This window comes from Sander vitreus, chromosome 20, assembly GCF_031162955.1.
Source record: "Sander vitreus isolate 19-12246 chromosome 20, sanVit1, whole genome shotgun sequence".
NCBI lineage: Eukaryota > Metazoa > Chordata > Actinopteri > Perciformes > Percidae > Sander > Sander vitreus.
In genome coordinates this window covers 22,350,389-22,364,200 of record NC_135874.1, presented here as the reverse complement: position 1 = coordinate 22,364,200, position 13,812 = coordinate 22,350,389, and the positions used below count along the sequence as shown (strand labels likewise).

The 13,812-nt window shown below is 40.8% G+C and overlaps 1 protein-coding gene across 1 annotated transcript in view; it reads left to right on the top strand.

The window, feature by feature from the left end:
- The window catches only part of pdss2 (prenyl (decaprenyl) diphosphate synthase, subunit 2), a 34,841-nt gene that overhangs the window by 1,746 nt on the left and 19,283 nt on the right, over window positions 1–13,812 (top strand). The window contains exon 2 of the mRNA XM_078277677.1: window positions 9,372–9,506. Coding sequence (XP_078133803.1) covers window positions 9,372–9,506 — 135 coding nt within the window. The remainder of the gene's footprint in view (window positions 1–9,371; window positions 9,507–13,812) is intronic.

Here is a 13,812-nt window from a genome sequence, read left to right as displayed (position 1 = left end):
TGGTGCCAAGCATGACGCAAACCACATGATCCAACAAAAACATGACAAAAGTCCATGAGTGCCGCTAGTGTTCCATTATTACTAGGCCTCACTCTAATCTGTGCCCCTCATGTAATCAGCATGTTTACTTTTGCACAGACGATTGCATTCAAAAACATTGATTAAACTGTTTTTGTTTAAAAAAAAAAATATATATATTATTATTTATAATAATTATAATTAAACCCAACAGGTTATTTGGCAGCACTCATATCATTGGGGTTTGATATTTATGTTGTGTCTTACAAGACCCACACACACAAACATAAACACACTTGATCCCACCTGTAGATGCATTCATAGTATCCCATTTCATTATTTCCTAGGCATGTGGGTAAACAACAATTGTTTGTAATCCATAAATCAATACATTTTTTTTTTTCAGTCAAGCAACAGCCATTGTCAGTGATTGGTGTCTCTTATGGTATCAGATGCTATATTGTGTGTATTATTTTGCGATAACCATCTAAAAAAAGAGCCTGTGTGCATCATACTCCCAAGTTTTATTAGGAGTGTATAGTATGCCGAGGTACATGATGTGGGTTTTGCACAGAGTGGTTTTTGTCATGTAGGCACAGTAAAACGGTCCGACTGAAACCCAGAAAACACATGGTCTTTATCAGACAAGGTGGCGCGTAGCTCAGATCCTGACATGTTCCCTCACAGATGAATGCGTGCAAATATAACTGACAAACGGCTTTTGTTGTATACGTCTCTAACAAAAATGAAACTGTTTTACCGTTAGAGCCATGCTCCTGGGAATTCTCATCACAACAAACTTCATCGTTTCGTAGCAGCCCTCTTAGACAGCATCTGGAATATAATTGAGTAGAGGTAGTACTGAGTTGAGAGAAATGAAACCTTTCCTCTTATCATCCATCCTTGTAGTGTTAAAGATTTTTGTGTCCTCCGCTTTGATTTGTGCACTCTCACTAGACTAGCGAAGCACTTAATGGATCTGACAAACTGTTCAGTTTTGACAGATGCAGTTACTTCAGAACAGAGCCATGGGATTTGAAAGCAGTTGGTGTCTTTCCTTACAGAAAATGCAAGAATGCTCCAAGAAAAGCAGTTTTGATCCCAACTGAAGGCACCAGATGTGTAAAGCCGGCTACTTTCTGGTTCTCTCTTTTAATTTTCATTTGATTGATGTGCCAATCCTGTCTCGGTCTAGCCTGGTCCTACCAGACTCTGGTCCATTTCATGTGTACAGAGAGTCTGGCCTCTCTCCATTGACAAGTGTTAACTTCCTTGAAGGCGGGTACTCTGTTGAAGTTTAAAACAATTGGATCTGCCCAGAGCCACAACCACAACCATAACCACTCGCTAACGTTTGGTCGTGACGTCGGCTTAGCATCGCTAGCGTTCGCCTTAGCCAACTCCTTCACCACTAACGGAGCGAGCTGGAAAATCAAACTGTTCTCGAACCCCGTGGGGAGGAGGGCCACAACATCACGGCCACCAACAAAACTCGGCAAAGATTGTTCTTGCTCGGGCTTTAACTTCTGGATATTCGGCAGCGTTGCCACAACGGAGCGAATGGCTTCGCTCGCATCTTTCTCCGCCGCCATTACGGAACTCACCGAAGGTTACCGAACCTCAAAGTCATTGTTCTCAGCCACTCCCTCTGTTCGCTGATTGGACCGGTAAATATTTGACCGGAGAAAACCCAAGAATGTACCGCAAACCCAGACGGAGTACTGAAGGAAAATGAAGATTTAATGGAAGTACGTAGGAGGGCGGAGCCAGGCTAGTGTCAGTAACTAGTTAACTAGCAACACACTAGTTATAAATATTTAACATTTGGTTGTTGGATGTTAGGAAAAGATCATTTACAATCCCATATAAACTATTAATGCTGCCATGTGGAGCTTTTTTGTAAAAAAATAAAAATAAATAAAGTGGTGTTTATATTCAGTGTATCTCTCCAAAACGCATTGTGTGTATACTTAAGCTCTAACAAACATGTTGAGTGCATTTTTTTCTCCTTATGAAACATTTGCAAACATGTTTTAAAGTACTGCAGACCCCAAGTTGTTTACATCCATGTTTCCGACTTGCAGTCGTCTTCTTCTTCCCTTCCATTGTTGGCACATTGCTGCATATCTTGGCGTGTTACCGCCACCAGTTGATCAGTGGAATAGTGTGGAATCATTAGGTGTGTGTGTATGTGGTGTGGAAGAAGCATTCAGATCTTTGACTTCAGTCAAAGTAACAATACAACCAGTACAGAAGTTTTAGCAGTACAAATATACAAAAGCAAAAGTACTCATTCTGTGGTAAAATGTCTCCTATTATTAATATATTGTTATATGTGACTTAATTGATTTGTTAACACTAATGCGTAAACGTGTAAGAACCATTTTACTGTTGTAGCTACTCGAAGTGGAGCTAGTTTGAACTATTTTCTTCACAGTTAGCTAGTTTAGTCCAGGGGCTCCCAACCAAGGGATAATAAGGGACAAGATGAATCTGAGAGGCCATAAGATGATTAAAGGGACATAAAGAACAAAGTTTAAACACTAATTTGTATTATTATTTCTCTCTCTAATATTTTGCTATTTTGAAAAATTCATTAGTTGTATAATGTTTTCTTAATGTAAGATTTTAATCTGAAAAGTAACTACAGCTTTCAAATATTTTTTTCATCTGAAATTGTATGTAGTAGAAGTATAAAGTATCCTAATATGAAAATACTCAAGTCAAGTACCCCAAAACTGTATTATGTACCCTGAGGCAGAAACAAAGTAAAACTGATAATTCAACTGATAATATACAGTATGTCAGAACATGCTAACCAGGAGTGTGTTCCTATCCTCACTGGGTGGGGGCAGAAACTGTTATCTTCACACACACACACACACACACACACACACACACACGCACACGCCAAGGTCGGGCCCTCTGTGTGGTGCAACTTCCTCTTCTGTTCTCGTAACCTTTAAACAATGCACTCTTATGCCGTATAAGGCCTCAACTATTTTTATGACTTAAGCTTAACCTTCTGTGCATCAGAGGTCACCCGGAGTACTTTTAACCACTTCCTCAATGATTGCACACAGCTCTTTTGCAACAAGCACATACACACATTTTGGTAAGGCAGCTACACACCGGGCCAATAATCGGCCATTGGACAGTCTGGCGAGGTCAGTGACTCGATTCTGTTCGGTGTGTTCCCTGCCGTCGTCCGTTGGAGGAGCTGCTGGCCTTCATTTTTGGCCGACCTGACATGCTCAGTCGGAGACAGGGCAGTCGGGACTCACCCGGAAATGGCAAGCGGGATGACCGTGACTAAGCCTCTCAAAATCTGACGAAAATCTTTTAAACTGACCTTTGTCGATCTGAAATGATTCAGCAACTGCATGGCCTACTTCTCGCTTAAAATGTTTTCAGAAACATTTTAGTACAATATGAGATCGAATCACCATTAATGGCCGGTTGAAAAAATCCAAAACCAGGAAGCAGCAGCCCGATCCACGTGACGCGTTCATCCAATCAGCTGCCGGTTTTCATTTTTGGGCGACAATACAGATTAGCGCCGCCTGCTGTTATGGAGACGTATTATGTCTCGTCGCTTTTGGTGTGTTCCGAGGCATTTTTTTTTTTTGACCAACTCGGGGAGACTGATCAGTCCAACTGCCGTCAGTCGGCCGTCTGGTTGGTCCGTAACGGCCTTTAAAGGTGCCCTGCCACACGTAAGTTCTACCATGGACTCTGTAACATTTGTTGTGGAAAAAATGCCTTGGTTACCTTGTTTCAAACCATTCTAGCGTGGTATAGAAAGCCTGCAGGAAGACTCGGCTCGATTTGTGCAAGTTCTCATTAATATTCAACGAGCTTAGCTGCTTGACTCTGATTGGCTAACAGCTAGCCAATGAGAGCCTGGCTATCAGCATCTTTTACCCAGCGCAACTGGTTGAGCTCATGAATAGTAATGAGCTCAGGCAACCCCACGTCAGACTGACCAGCTTTTGTAATTGGCCTGATTTCTATGGTTATTACTTTTCAGTGGCTAGAGCTGACAGAGGAGGTAGCAGTTCATTTTCACATTCACGACATAACACAAACACATATGGACCTAACATATTTAGAAAAATACAAGTAAAAACGGTTTTGTGTGGCAGGGCACCTTTTTTATAAAATATTTCTACAGGGACTACAAGCCTATTGCTGAAATTGCAGGAGCATTTTTGCACAGCATTTTGGTAAAGGGAGCAAAAGCAAAGCCATTAGTTGGTTTGTCCTTGCATGAACGCTTCACGTTCAAAATATTTTTCAAAGAAAGACCAAAGAGGCACGACTAAGGTTAAACTATGCTAGTACAAGTGTACCACCATTCCTAGTTTTTTGTCGATAAATCCTGTTTTTTTTTTTTTTTTTATTTCTTTTTTCCTGCAGATGAGGGCAAAACACAACAGTTTACTGTGTCATAGCCACCTCCTTTTGGGTATAAATCGACTTGATTAGATGTTCCTAAACAGACCAATGACCATACCAGGCATGTTTTCCATATCTGGTATTTAGCTATATTTGCACAAAGCCAACAGCGCTTATTTGTGATGCAACTGCAAATCCACCATTGTGTATTGATGGAGGAACTAGAACAGGTCACATCTTCCAGATATTATTATTATCGAATCACTTCATCAGAAGAGTTGCCAGAGCTTTTTTTGTTTTATCAAAGAATTCAGGAACTTCGAGAACCAAGGAAAGGGAATGAGAAGAGAGTCCTTAAACTCAATCCCGCCATTCAGACGGGTGTGTTGGAAACAGGAGCCCAAGGGTGTAATAACCTATACACCTAAATCTGATATGACAATCCATTTGGGTGTTGTAGCAAAGGGGCGGGAGTGGTGAGGGGGGAAGCAGACCTCTTGACAGTCTGACTCCTCACTGTCAGCTTGGGTTGTCTGGTTCGTATTTCCCACTGTGTCTCGGCCTTAGACACACGGCAGATAAAAATATCCACAATAGCAGACAGGCAGACCCTCGTGGAGTTGTGTTTCGGTTTTTCCTTTCCTTTCATTCTCAAAAACTGCAGCTCAGCTAACTTTGCCCCAAAGTCTGGAGTTACAGCGAGGGGACTGCGGCCCAGGAGAAGAAACTTAACTTGCTTTAAGGACAGTCCTTGAGAGTTTGACTTCGACTAGTATTTCCTTCCAGCGTTTTCTCACATTCTCTTTTTGCCGTCTCAAGCTTGATCTTCAATGTCTTGATCAATATGATGAGCATTAAGATTAGTTTAAATGGTGCCCAACTAGCCTGCATATTTCAGCTACATTGTGGACATGAATGAATGTTGAAATGAAAGATCCTCTCCAGTCTGTTTTTATATGTGCTTTATTCCTCAAAAAGAAAATTCTATTAGCCTATTAAAACTTCACCCATTCTCAGTGTACGTGCACTGGAGGTTTCAAGTTTCCGCATCACAAATGTGTAAGTTGCATATTGTACTACCCTAGAAATCTAGACGCACCCTAGTGGCAGCAAATGTAATTTGCAGCCAGGGGGGTCTAGCAACTCTCCGTTGACTTGGGAGCTGGAAAAACCAAACTCTGGCCGGACCAATCGCATCGTGTATAGAGTCTGTGGGCGGGCTTATGGCTGCCGCTGCTGGGAACAGCGGTCTTTCGAATCGGCTTTGGCCGCAACTCTGGAAGACTTGGAGTTAAGCTTTTCTTTGAGAAAAGAACAAAGAACGGCACTGAAGTCATTCTTAAAGTGTTCGGAGTTTTGCCGACCAGATACGTCAAAAGTTTAATCCATCAACTAGCTCCGCTACCTTCTTCGTTGCTCTGCCTGGTTGTAGCGCTATCCTATCGAGTGCAGAGGGAATTTGAAAGACAACTGTTTATCCCGCCCCTCGGATTGAGCCCGGTCAATACTGAGTTCCCAGACTCAACATCTTGATGTGGGTCTGGCTTGTCAGGCTACTATTGTACCACAACTGGCCTCCACATTAGTTGTGATGTCGTTGAACCTCGATTTAACTCAAGCTCCGAAAAAACCTTCCCACTTCAACAGATGAATGTGAAAACAGCCTTTTACTGTCGAACTAAGAGTACAGTACTGGAGAAGAGTTGATTTGTGCTTGATTGATGACAGACCAAGAAATATTGCATATAAGCACTTGCAACACTAAGCTTCATCAAGATATTCAAAGTAATTGTTGCCAAAGGTCAGCCTCAACATATCTTAAAAAGAACAATGTGTCTTCTTGCTTCACCATCAACTTTTTGATTTAAAGTCGTCAAAACTTGATCTCAAATCTACAACATTAACTTTGATGGTTCATTATTAAATCATGAATATTTAATGAGACAACCTGTACGGGGACCGAAGAGGGAAAAGTTACATAGTATGCCTTTAAAGTTACCCTTGTTTTTAATGTACACACGCAAGAAGGAACATGTGCATACGCACGCAGGTAATGTCATACACATTTCCTCCAATGGTTTCACATTATTTCACTGATTGACAGGTGGTTATGTACCAAAACAAAATGCAGCAATGGATCAGCAAAAGACACAGGGAAGAAGACTGCTAGCAATCTAAACATGGATGCAAACCATGCAGGTTTTAAAATATTATAATAAAATATAATTATTACACACATTGCATTTTGGTGAGTAATACGGAGTTTAAACAAAAGTATTATAGAGGAAGATTGGCAGCCCTATTATACACACACCATATAGAGGACCACCTGCTGTACTTCAGGCTTTTTGGAATTGTGAGAATCGGGTCCTGAGAATTGGAATAAACTGTTGGCCGACTTTCTAAACCCATGATCATAATCTATAAAGGTATTTGCTGTGCACAGTAGAGACTCATTGCATACGTTCTAAGTGCAGGCACATTCATTCATTCTTTCAATATTTGGGGGGAGGCAGACAGAGGATCAATATGCCACCACACTTCTGAGGTCATACATTTGGATGCATTTATTCCAGCCCCTGGATACAGCGACTAAAGTTCCTGAATTCCTGCGCTGCAGTTGCGGAGCAGAAGGCGTGGTGACCTGTTCACAACCCTTTTTAAAATGACAGCAGCCCATTCCTCTCTTCCTGCTCCCTCTCTCCCTCTCTCCCTCTCTGTACTATCGCTCGTTTTCCACATCATCCTTGCCCCACCCCTTTGCGGGAGGGCGGTTGTGATTGATTGATGTATGCTGGTGTGGATAGTGACATAAATATTAATCATCTACCACCCTCAGGCCACTGGCTTAACCTGACTCCCCAAGAGGAGAGCAGCTTCTTAATTTTTAGTTTTCTGTTCATCGGGCGATGCTTCTGCATTCATTAGTGTGCCAGGCTAGTCCCTATTTTCCAATTGAGTAACAATTTAGACTAAATAAACCCCATAAGCTGCAATGAAAGACAGCCCTACATAATGCCAGCTGTATCGTACATTCTTTTTTGAGAAAGGCAGCGTGAGAGGTTTTATGTTTTTTTTTTGTTTTTTTTTGGGAAGGAACAAAGCTTCAGGGTATGTGTATTTTTTATTTTTTTTTCTTCTCCTTGCACCAGAACACTGAATCACCAGTGTATTTCTTCTGTCATCTTCTCTGGCTTTCTCATTTCTGTCTGGCCTCTATTCCCTCCATCTCTCTCCATTCCCTCCCTCTCTTCATGCTTTATCTCTCACATCCACTCTCTGTCTCTGGTTCCTCCACCTCCCCCTGTGGTGCAGGGGTGGGTCACAGAGGGTGGAGGTGGGGTGGTGAGGCCAATGTCTGAGCATCGAGCGGAGGGGGGCGTGGTCGCCTGTCTACCTCGGAGCCCCTAATGAGAGCGTGATTCATGGCACAAGGGGCTCCCATAGGGACAGGATTAGAGGTGCTCTGTCTAACCGCTCCCCAGAGAGTGTAAAAAGAGATTTAATCTGCCCACCACGCAGGCAGCTACCTCTGGGCTCCGTGTGCATCTCCCCCTTCAAACCCAAAAGAAATATACAGTCCTACAGCAAAACGGATCAATTATATTCCTGTAATTCTTTCTACCATGCAAAAATTCAGTTTAAGGATAGTTTAACTATATATACTGTGTGTGTGTATGTATGTGTGTATATATGTGTGTGTGTGTATATATATATATATATATATATATATATATATATATATATATATATATATATATATATATGCGCAAACACCTTTTAAAGCTGCTATAATCAATATTTGGATATTAACAATGGGTCGTTCATAGTGACAAACCCACAGCGACTTACCACCCCACTTTAGCGTGTTTAAAGTCATTGTTTTAGTTTTGTCAGCCATTAACTTTACTGATTTGGTTCAGTGTCACGGCTCAATAGCGGTCTCAATAATTTTATTAATTCATTAAAATTGATAGATTTGATGATTAGCAGCCTTTACATTGCAATTCACACTGCCTGCCTGCATGGAAATCAGCGGGACTGGTTTTCAGCACAGAGGACTAAAGAGCCATACTTTGGAAATAATATGTTAGCCAACATTATTTCCCTTCAACTATTTGAACCACATAGGTTCAACTATGCATGCAGGGTGTTTTCAAGCTGTTACTGGTTCTTAAACATTGCTCGTTAAAACGGGGTAAAGCAGTGGGAGCAGGTGTAAGTGCAGTAATCAGGCTCTTCACAACAGATGGCAGCAGGGTGTAGGACAGCGGTTCTCAGACAATAACAAAATAACATTTAATCAACTTAATTATAACATATAAGCAACATACATTGATTTGAGTACTCTGTTTACCTGGTCAACTTTTGTACCAATACCGGTACCCAACGGTACCTTTTTTTTTGGTAGCCTACTCTCTCTCTGTAATACCAAAACAATCATTTTGGTTGTAAAAATAAGTCCATCCTGGACGGATCATGGATCAAATACGGTCAGCGTAACACCACTACTACTACGTCACTAACAATTTATTGATCAAAAGGACACATTTCAAATTAGAAAACGTTACACTACATAATGTTTTCTATTCATAACCCAAGCTATGGGCTGGGTCCGAAATTGACTTGCCTTTAAGGTCCGGACGCGGACCTTGGTCCGGACTTCGACAAGCCCTTGTGTAGGGTTAGATGTTAGAAACATAAATGCCACATTTCTCCTTTGCTGCTTAGAAAGATTGGACTATATACAGCATTGTGGCATTTTGTAAACACGGGGACGAACTTAGCATTCAGTTTGCTTGCCAGTCTGCTTTTATTGTCGAGGACTACAACAACAACAAAATTTTTCCTTCAGAGCTAACGGACCATATGTCCATATTACCGTTTCAATAAAGGATCAAGTTTTTAATGTTTGTCTATTTGTATTTTAATCTACTGGTGGCGTTTCTTTGCAGGGGCTTTGTCAACGACAACAGGAACAACCTTCAGCTGAGGGGACTGATCGTACTGTTGTTGTCGAAAGCCGCAGGGCCGAGCCACACAGCCTCCGATCTTCTGTCTCAGGGCATGGTCAGCGGCATCTATCCTAGGTAAGTACACTGGAGTTATTGACGTTCAGGATAACGGTTTGCATTATTTTACATTGGTTTGAGTCACAAGATGGCAAGTTGGTTGCAGCTTTGCCCATTACTAATTAGATCCATCCAATGTCCATCAAAGCATCGACCTGTGGCGGCTGGCCAATAAAGGGCCCCACCACTCCCCACGTCCTAGACCTTCATTAAATTAATTTTAAAAATGACTTGAAATATTCCTATTTTTTATTTCATTTTTTCAAACATGTATTTATTGGGTTTTTGTTTTCTTTACAACATAGACAAGCACAGCAACAAAAAACAGAACAGACCGCATGCACAAACAGCGCACACAAACAGAGCAATCGCACGTAGCACAAATACAAAATCGAGATGAAAGTAGTATATAAGTATGTAAATGTATGACAAATTCTGATTCCATATACACATATGATGCACTAGAATACTAAAATGATATATGTGCACATGAGCACGGCTTTACACAATAATGAATAAAGTCAGTTCATCACTCCCTCCGTCACGTTGTGTACTTTCATTTTATTCCTATTCTTTTTAAATGAGCAAGTTAAATATCAGTGTTGTAGTCAAGACCACCTAAACCAAGACCAAGTCATCACCAAGACCAGAGTGTATCGAGACCGAGACTTTTGAGGGTTTGAGACTGAGTCAAGACCAAGTCCAGAAGGACCAAGAACAGCCAAAGCTGCTTCTCCTGTCTCCCGCATTGATTTTCTTGGGAGTGCGTGTAAAGGGGGCAGGGAGAGTGGGGTTTACGGAAACGAATTTCAAGTTAAATATAAGTCGAGTTATAAGTTAGAAGAGTTAAGTTATAAGAAGACATGCAGGAAAAAGTCACAGGTTGGATTCGAACCCTGGACCTCTGCGCCGAGGCATAAACCTCTCCGTGTGTGTGCGCCTGCACTACCCACTGAGCCAGCCCGGCCACAGCATTTGTAAGTTTTAATGCATAGGCATAAATCAGACAATGCACAGGCATTTTAGCGAAATCCCTGCACTTGTGGTTTTGACCGGTCTTGAAATATAATCCTGAAATAAAATCCAGAGTCCTCTTTATCCGAGACCGAGACCAGACTGAGTAAAAATGCGATCGATTCCAAGACGATGCCGAGACCTTCAAAAAGTGGTCTTGAGACCAAGACCGATCTCGAGTACAACAGCACACTGGTAAATATTATATAATCGGTGAGTAAAGGGGCACTCACATTCACTCACACGCAAGCGCGGCCGTCCCGGCTACCATAACAAAGAACACAGAAACTCGGATTACAACACGCACAGAGGGAGTGTGACTTAAAAGGCCTAACTTTATGGGGGAAAAGTACATTTTTAAGCCACAAGCCACATTTCTTTCACATTTCCCCTTACTTTGGTCTTACACCATAACAAACTGTAGTATAAAACGGATCATTATTATAAAGAATTTGCACTAATTGAAGTACCTTAACTAAGCACATTTCATTGTAACAAATACAGCTCAGCAAATAGCTCAGCCCTCCCCCCTCCAGCTGCCACTGGCATCAGCCATCCAGTAAGCTGTTCTTCTGGCTTTGTTTTTGGTTTGTTGATGTTTCTCACACTTCCTGACATCTGGTATACTCCCTGGACACTGCATGTTTGACTTTACAGCTCTAGATGGTGTAAGTATCAACATCAGCAGGATGCACTGATGAATCTTCCTCCTATGCAGGAAATTCCCTAATGCCTGGCTAACTGTGAAACATGTAATTGGTTGCTATTGGATAACAAAACATTGCATAAAAACACTATACCCTTGAGGATGTTATCAAATGTAAAAAAAAAAAAAAAAAGTGTCTAGCAACCTTAATCACAGTCATAGACCGTCCTTAGGAATTATGGCCATACCATAGCTAGTTTCTACCAAGCAAGTTCTTTGGTTCAATACATTAAAGCCAAGCAGGTAGTTTAAATCCACAGCTATTGGTTCATATCTGTAACCACACACTAGCAGACGATCTTTTTGGCTTCCACGTATTTCCATTTTCATGTATGTAATGCTTGGGAGAAAACATTGGGCAGTGAACATGTGTACCATTGCATTGTAGAGCCATAAATGTGCATGGCAAGCAGACCACGAAAGGCGATGCCACTTTTGTCCCTGTTACATGGCTGCTGAAGGATAAATAGTGAAATAAAATCCTCGTGTCAGGTAATTCTATCTTGTCCCCTGTGGTTATTGTCCATATCAATTCCTGTAAATGAAGCACATCATCTTGCGAATATGATGGAATGTGGGGGCAATATAACCACAGTTACAAGATGGGATGGGTTTTTGTATTTGGTTATATTTAGGTTGAGGCTAATTACATTTTTTTTCTTTTTTTTTCCCCCCAAAAGTCCTTTCAGTAGCACAATTTTTTGACCACCGTGCAGTTGCTGTTTTGCATTCACTGCTATATTAATTCTAATGAGATGTATTAGGCTGAAAAATGTCGAAAGATCTTCTTTAATGCAAACTTACTAAACAGAGCGACCATCATTCAGCAACATCACAATAGCAGTTTCACCTAATAAAATGTTTGCATGTAAAAGAACATTTCTCAATTGTTGCTAACAATAGAATCTAAAATTCATCAGCCTGAAAGTATTATCTTTATTGGGGCTGTATGAATATGTATGTATTTATGTTTTTAGCCGTGCTAGTGGCATGGCTCAAGGGATGGCGGTGTCGTTGGTCGGTCGGTCCACCATTTTGGTTCAGATGGAAATGTCTCGACAACTTTTGGACGGATTGCCATTCGTTTTGAGGATGAATCCATGACGCGGATTACACTGCAGTCACAAACAACCGAGTCTCTAGCCGTTCCTTGAATTTAAGATAAGATTTTTTTTTTTCCACTTGTTACAGCGGCTCAAAAGAAAAATTCACACACATCAGAATAACACAAATACACATTAAATAGACATAGGAAAAAATGTACAAAAAGTATTATAAGAAATAGAAAAAAATAGAATTAGTTATAAGTAGAGATGTTCTGATACCAGTACCTGTATCGGCTCCGATACTGCCTAAAACGCTGGTATCGGGAATTACTGGAGTTCATGCACCGATCCGATACCACGTAATAAACCCCTAAAGAAAATCTACGTTAAAGTAGTTTATGTATGTTCTTTTTCCGTTATAGCTGACTGTCAAACTGCATAATAAAAGAATGTTCTGTGGCATTCATGTTTCACAAAGAGTTTAACCTGAGCCAGACCGACAACAAAGTTAGAAATCACATCCATACAGGGATAGTAGTATACAGCTGTTAAAACACAATAAAATATATGACACACTGGTATCGGATCGGTACTCGGTATCGGCCGATACGCAAGTCCAGGTATCGGAATCTGTATCGGGAAGCAAAAAATGGTATCGGATCATCTCTAGTTATAATAATAATAATAATAATAATAATAATAATAATAATAATAATAATAATAGTAGTAGTTACACTATACCACATAACACCCTTATATATACAGACAGTATATAATAATTTCAGTGTCGCCCCTTACTGACAATCAATCTTGTTGTCTCTCCAGCTGGACATTTTTGTTGCCATCTTTGTGTAAATCACCCTTGTTCTTCACCCTCTGGTGTTTGTATTCTTCCGCTTTCGCGCCAGCCGCATTGATAGAAACGCTCACTCACTGTGAATTCTCCGGACAGTGAGCTGCTCTATTCACACATGGGCTCAATGGGACATCACACAGACTTTGTACTAGGGAGCCGGCAGGGTTAATTCTGTTTTAATGTCCAGTCCAGCAGATTCAGACATTTGCATTCCCACATACGGGTAATGTCTAGATACCTTCAGGGTTGTAGTGCATGTGTGGAAGGGACTCTACTGACTTTTCATCTAGTGCCACCAACAGGTCACAATTTGCACTTATCCAATTAAAATATCTCTACATCGACTTGATAGATTGCCACGAAACATTGTACAGACATTTGTGTTCCACTGAGGATGAATCCTAATGACTTAAGTTGTCCTCTGACTTTTCTGTAGATTTCAGATTCTGACAGCACCCTCTGGCTAATTATTACTTTTACTTCACTGCAACTCCAAAAAACTATTTTTGGTTGTCAACCTTTATCTATCAGACAGTTTAGAGTTCTTAACAGTGAGCATTACAGCCTCACAGAGTGACTAGCATGGCTGTAGACTCTTTAGTTTTGTTATAACATAAATGATAGAAAATTGCTTTATGAAATTTCTGGCAAAGATGTAACAAACTACAACATATATTCAATTATTTATACATATTTAAATGC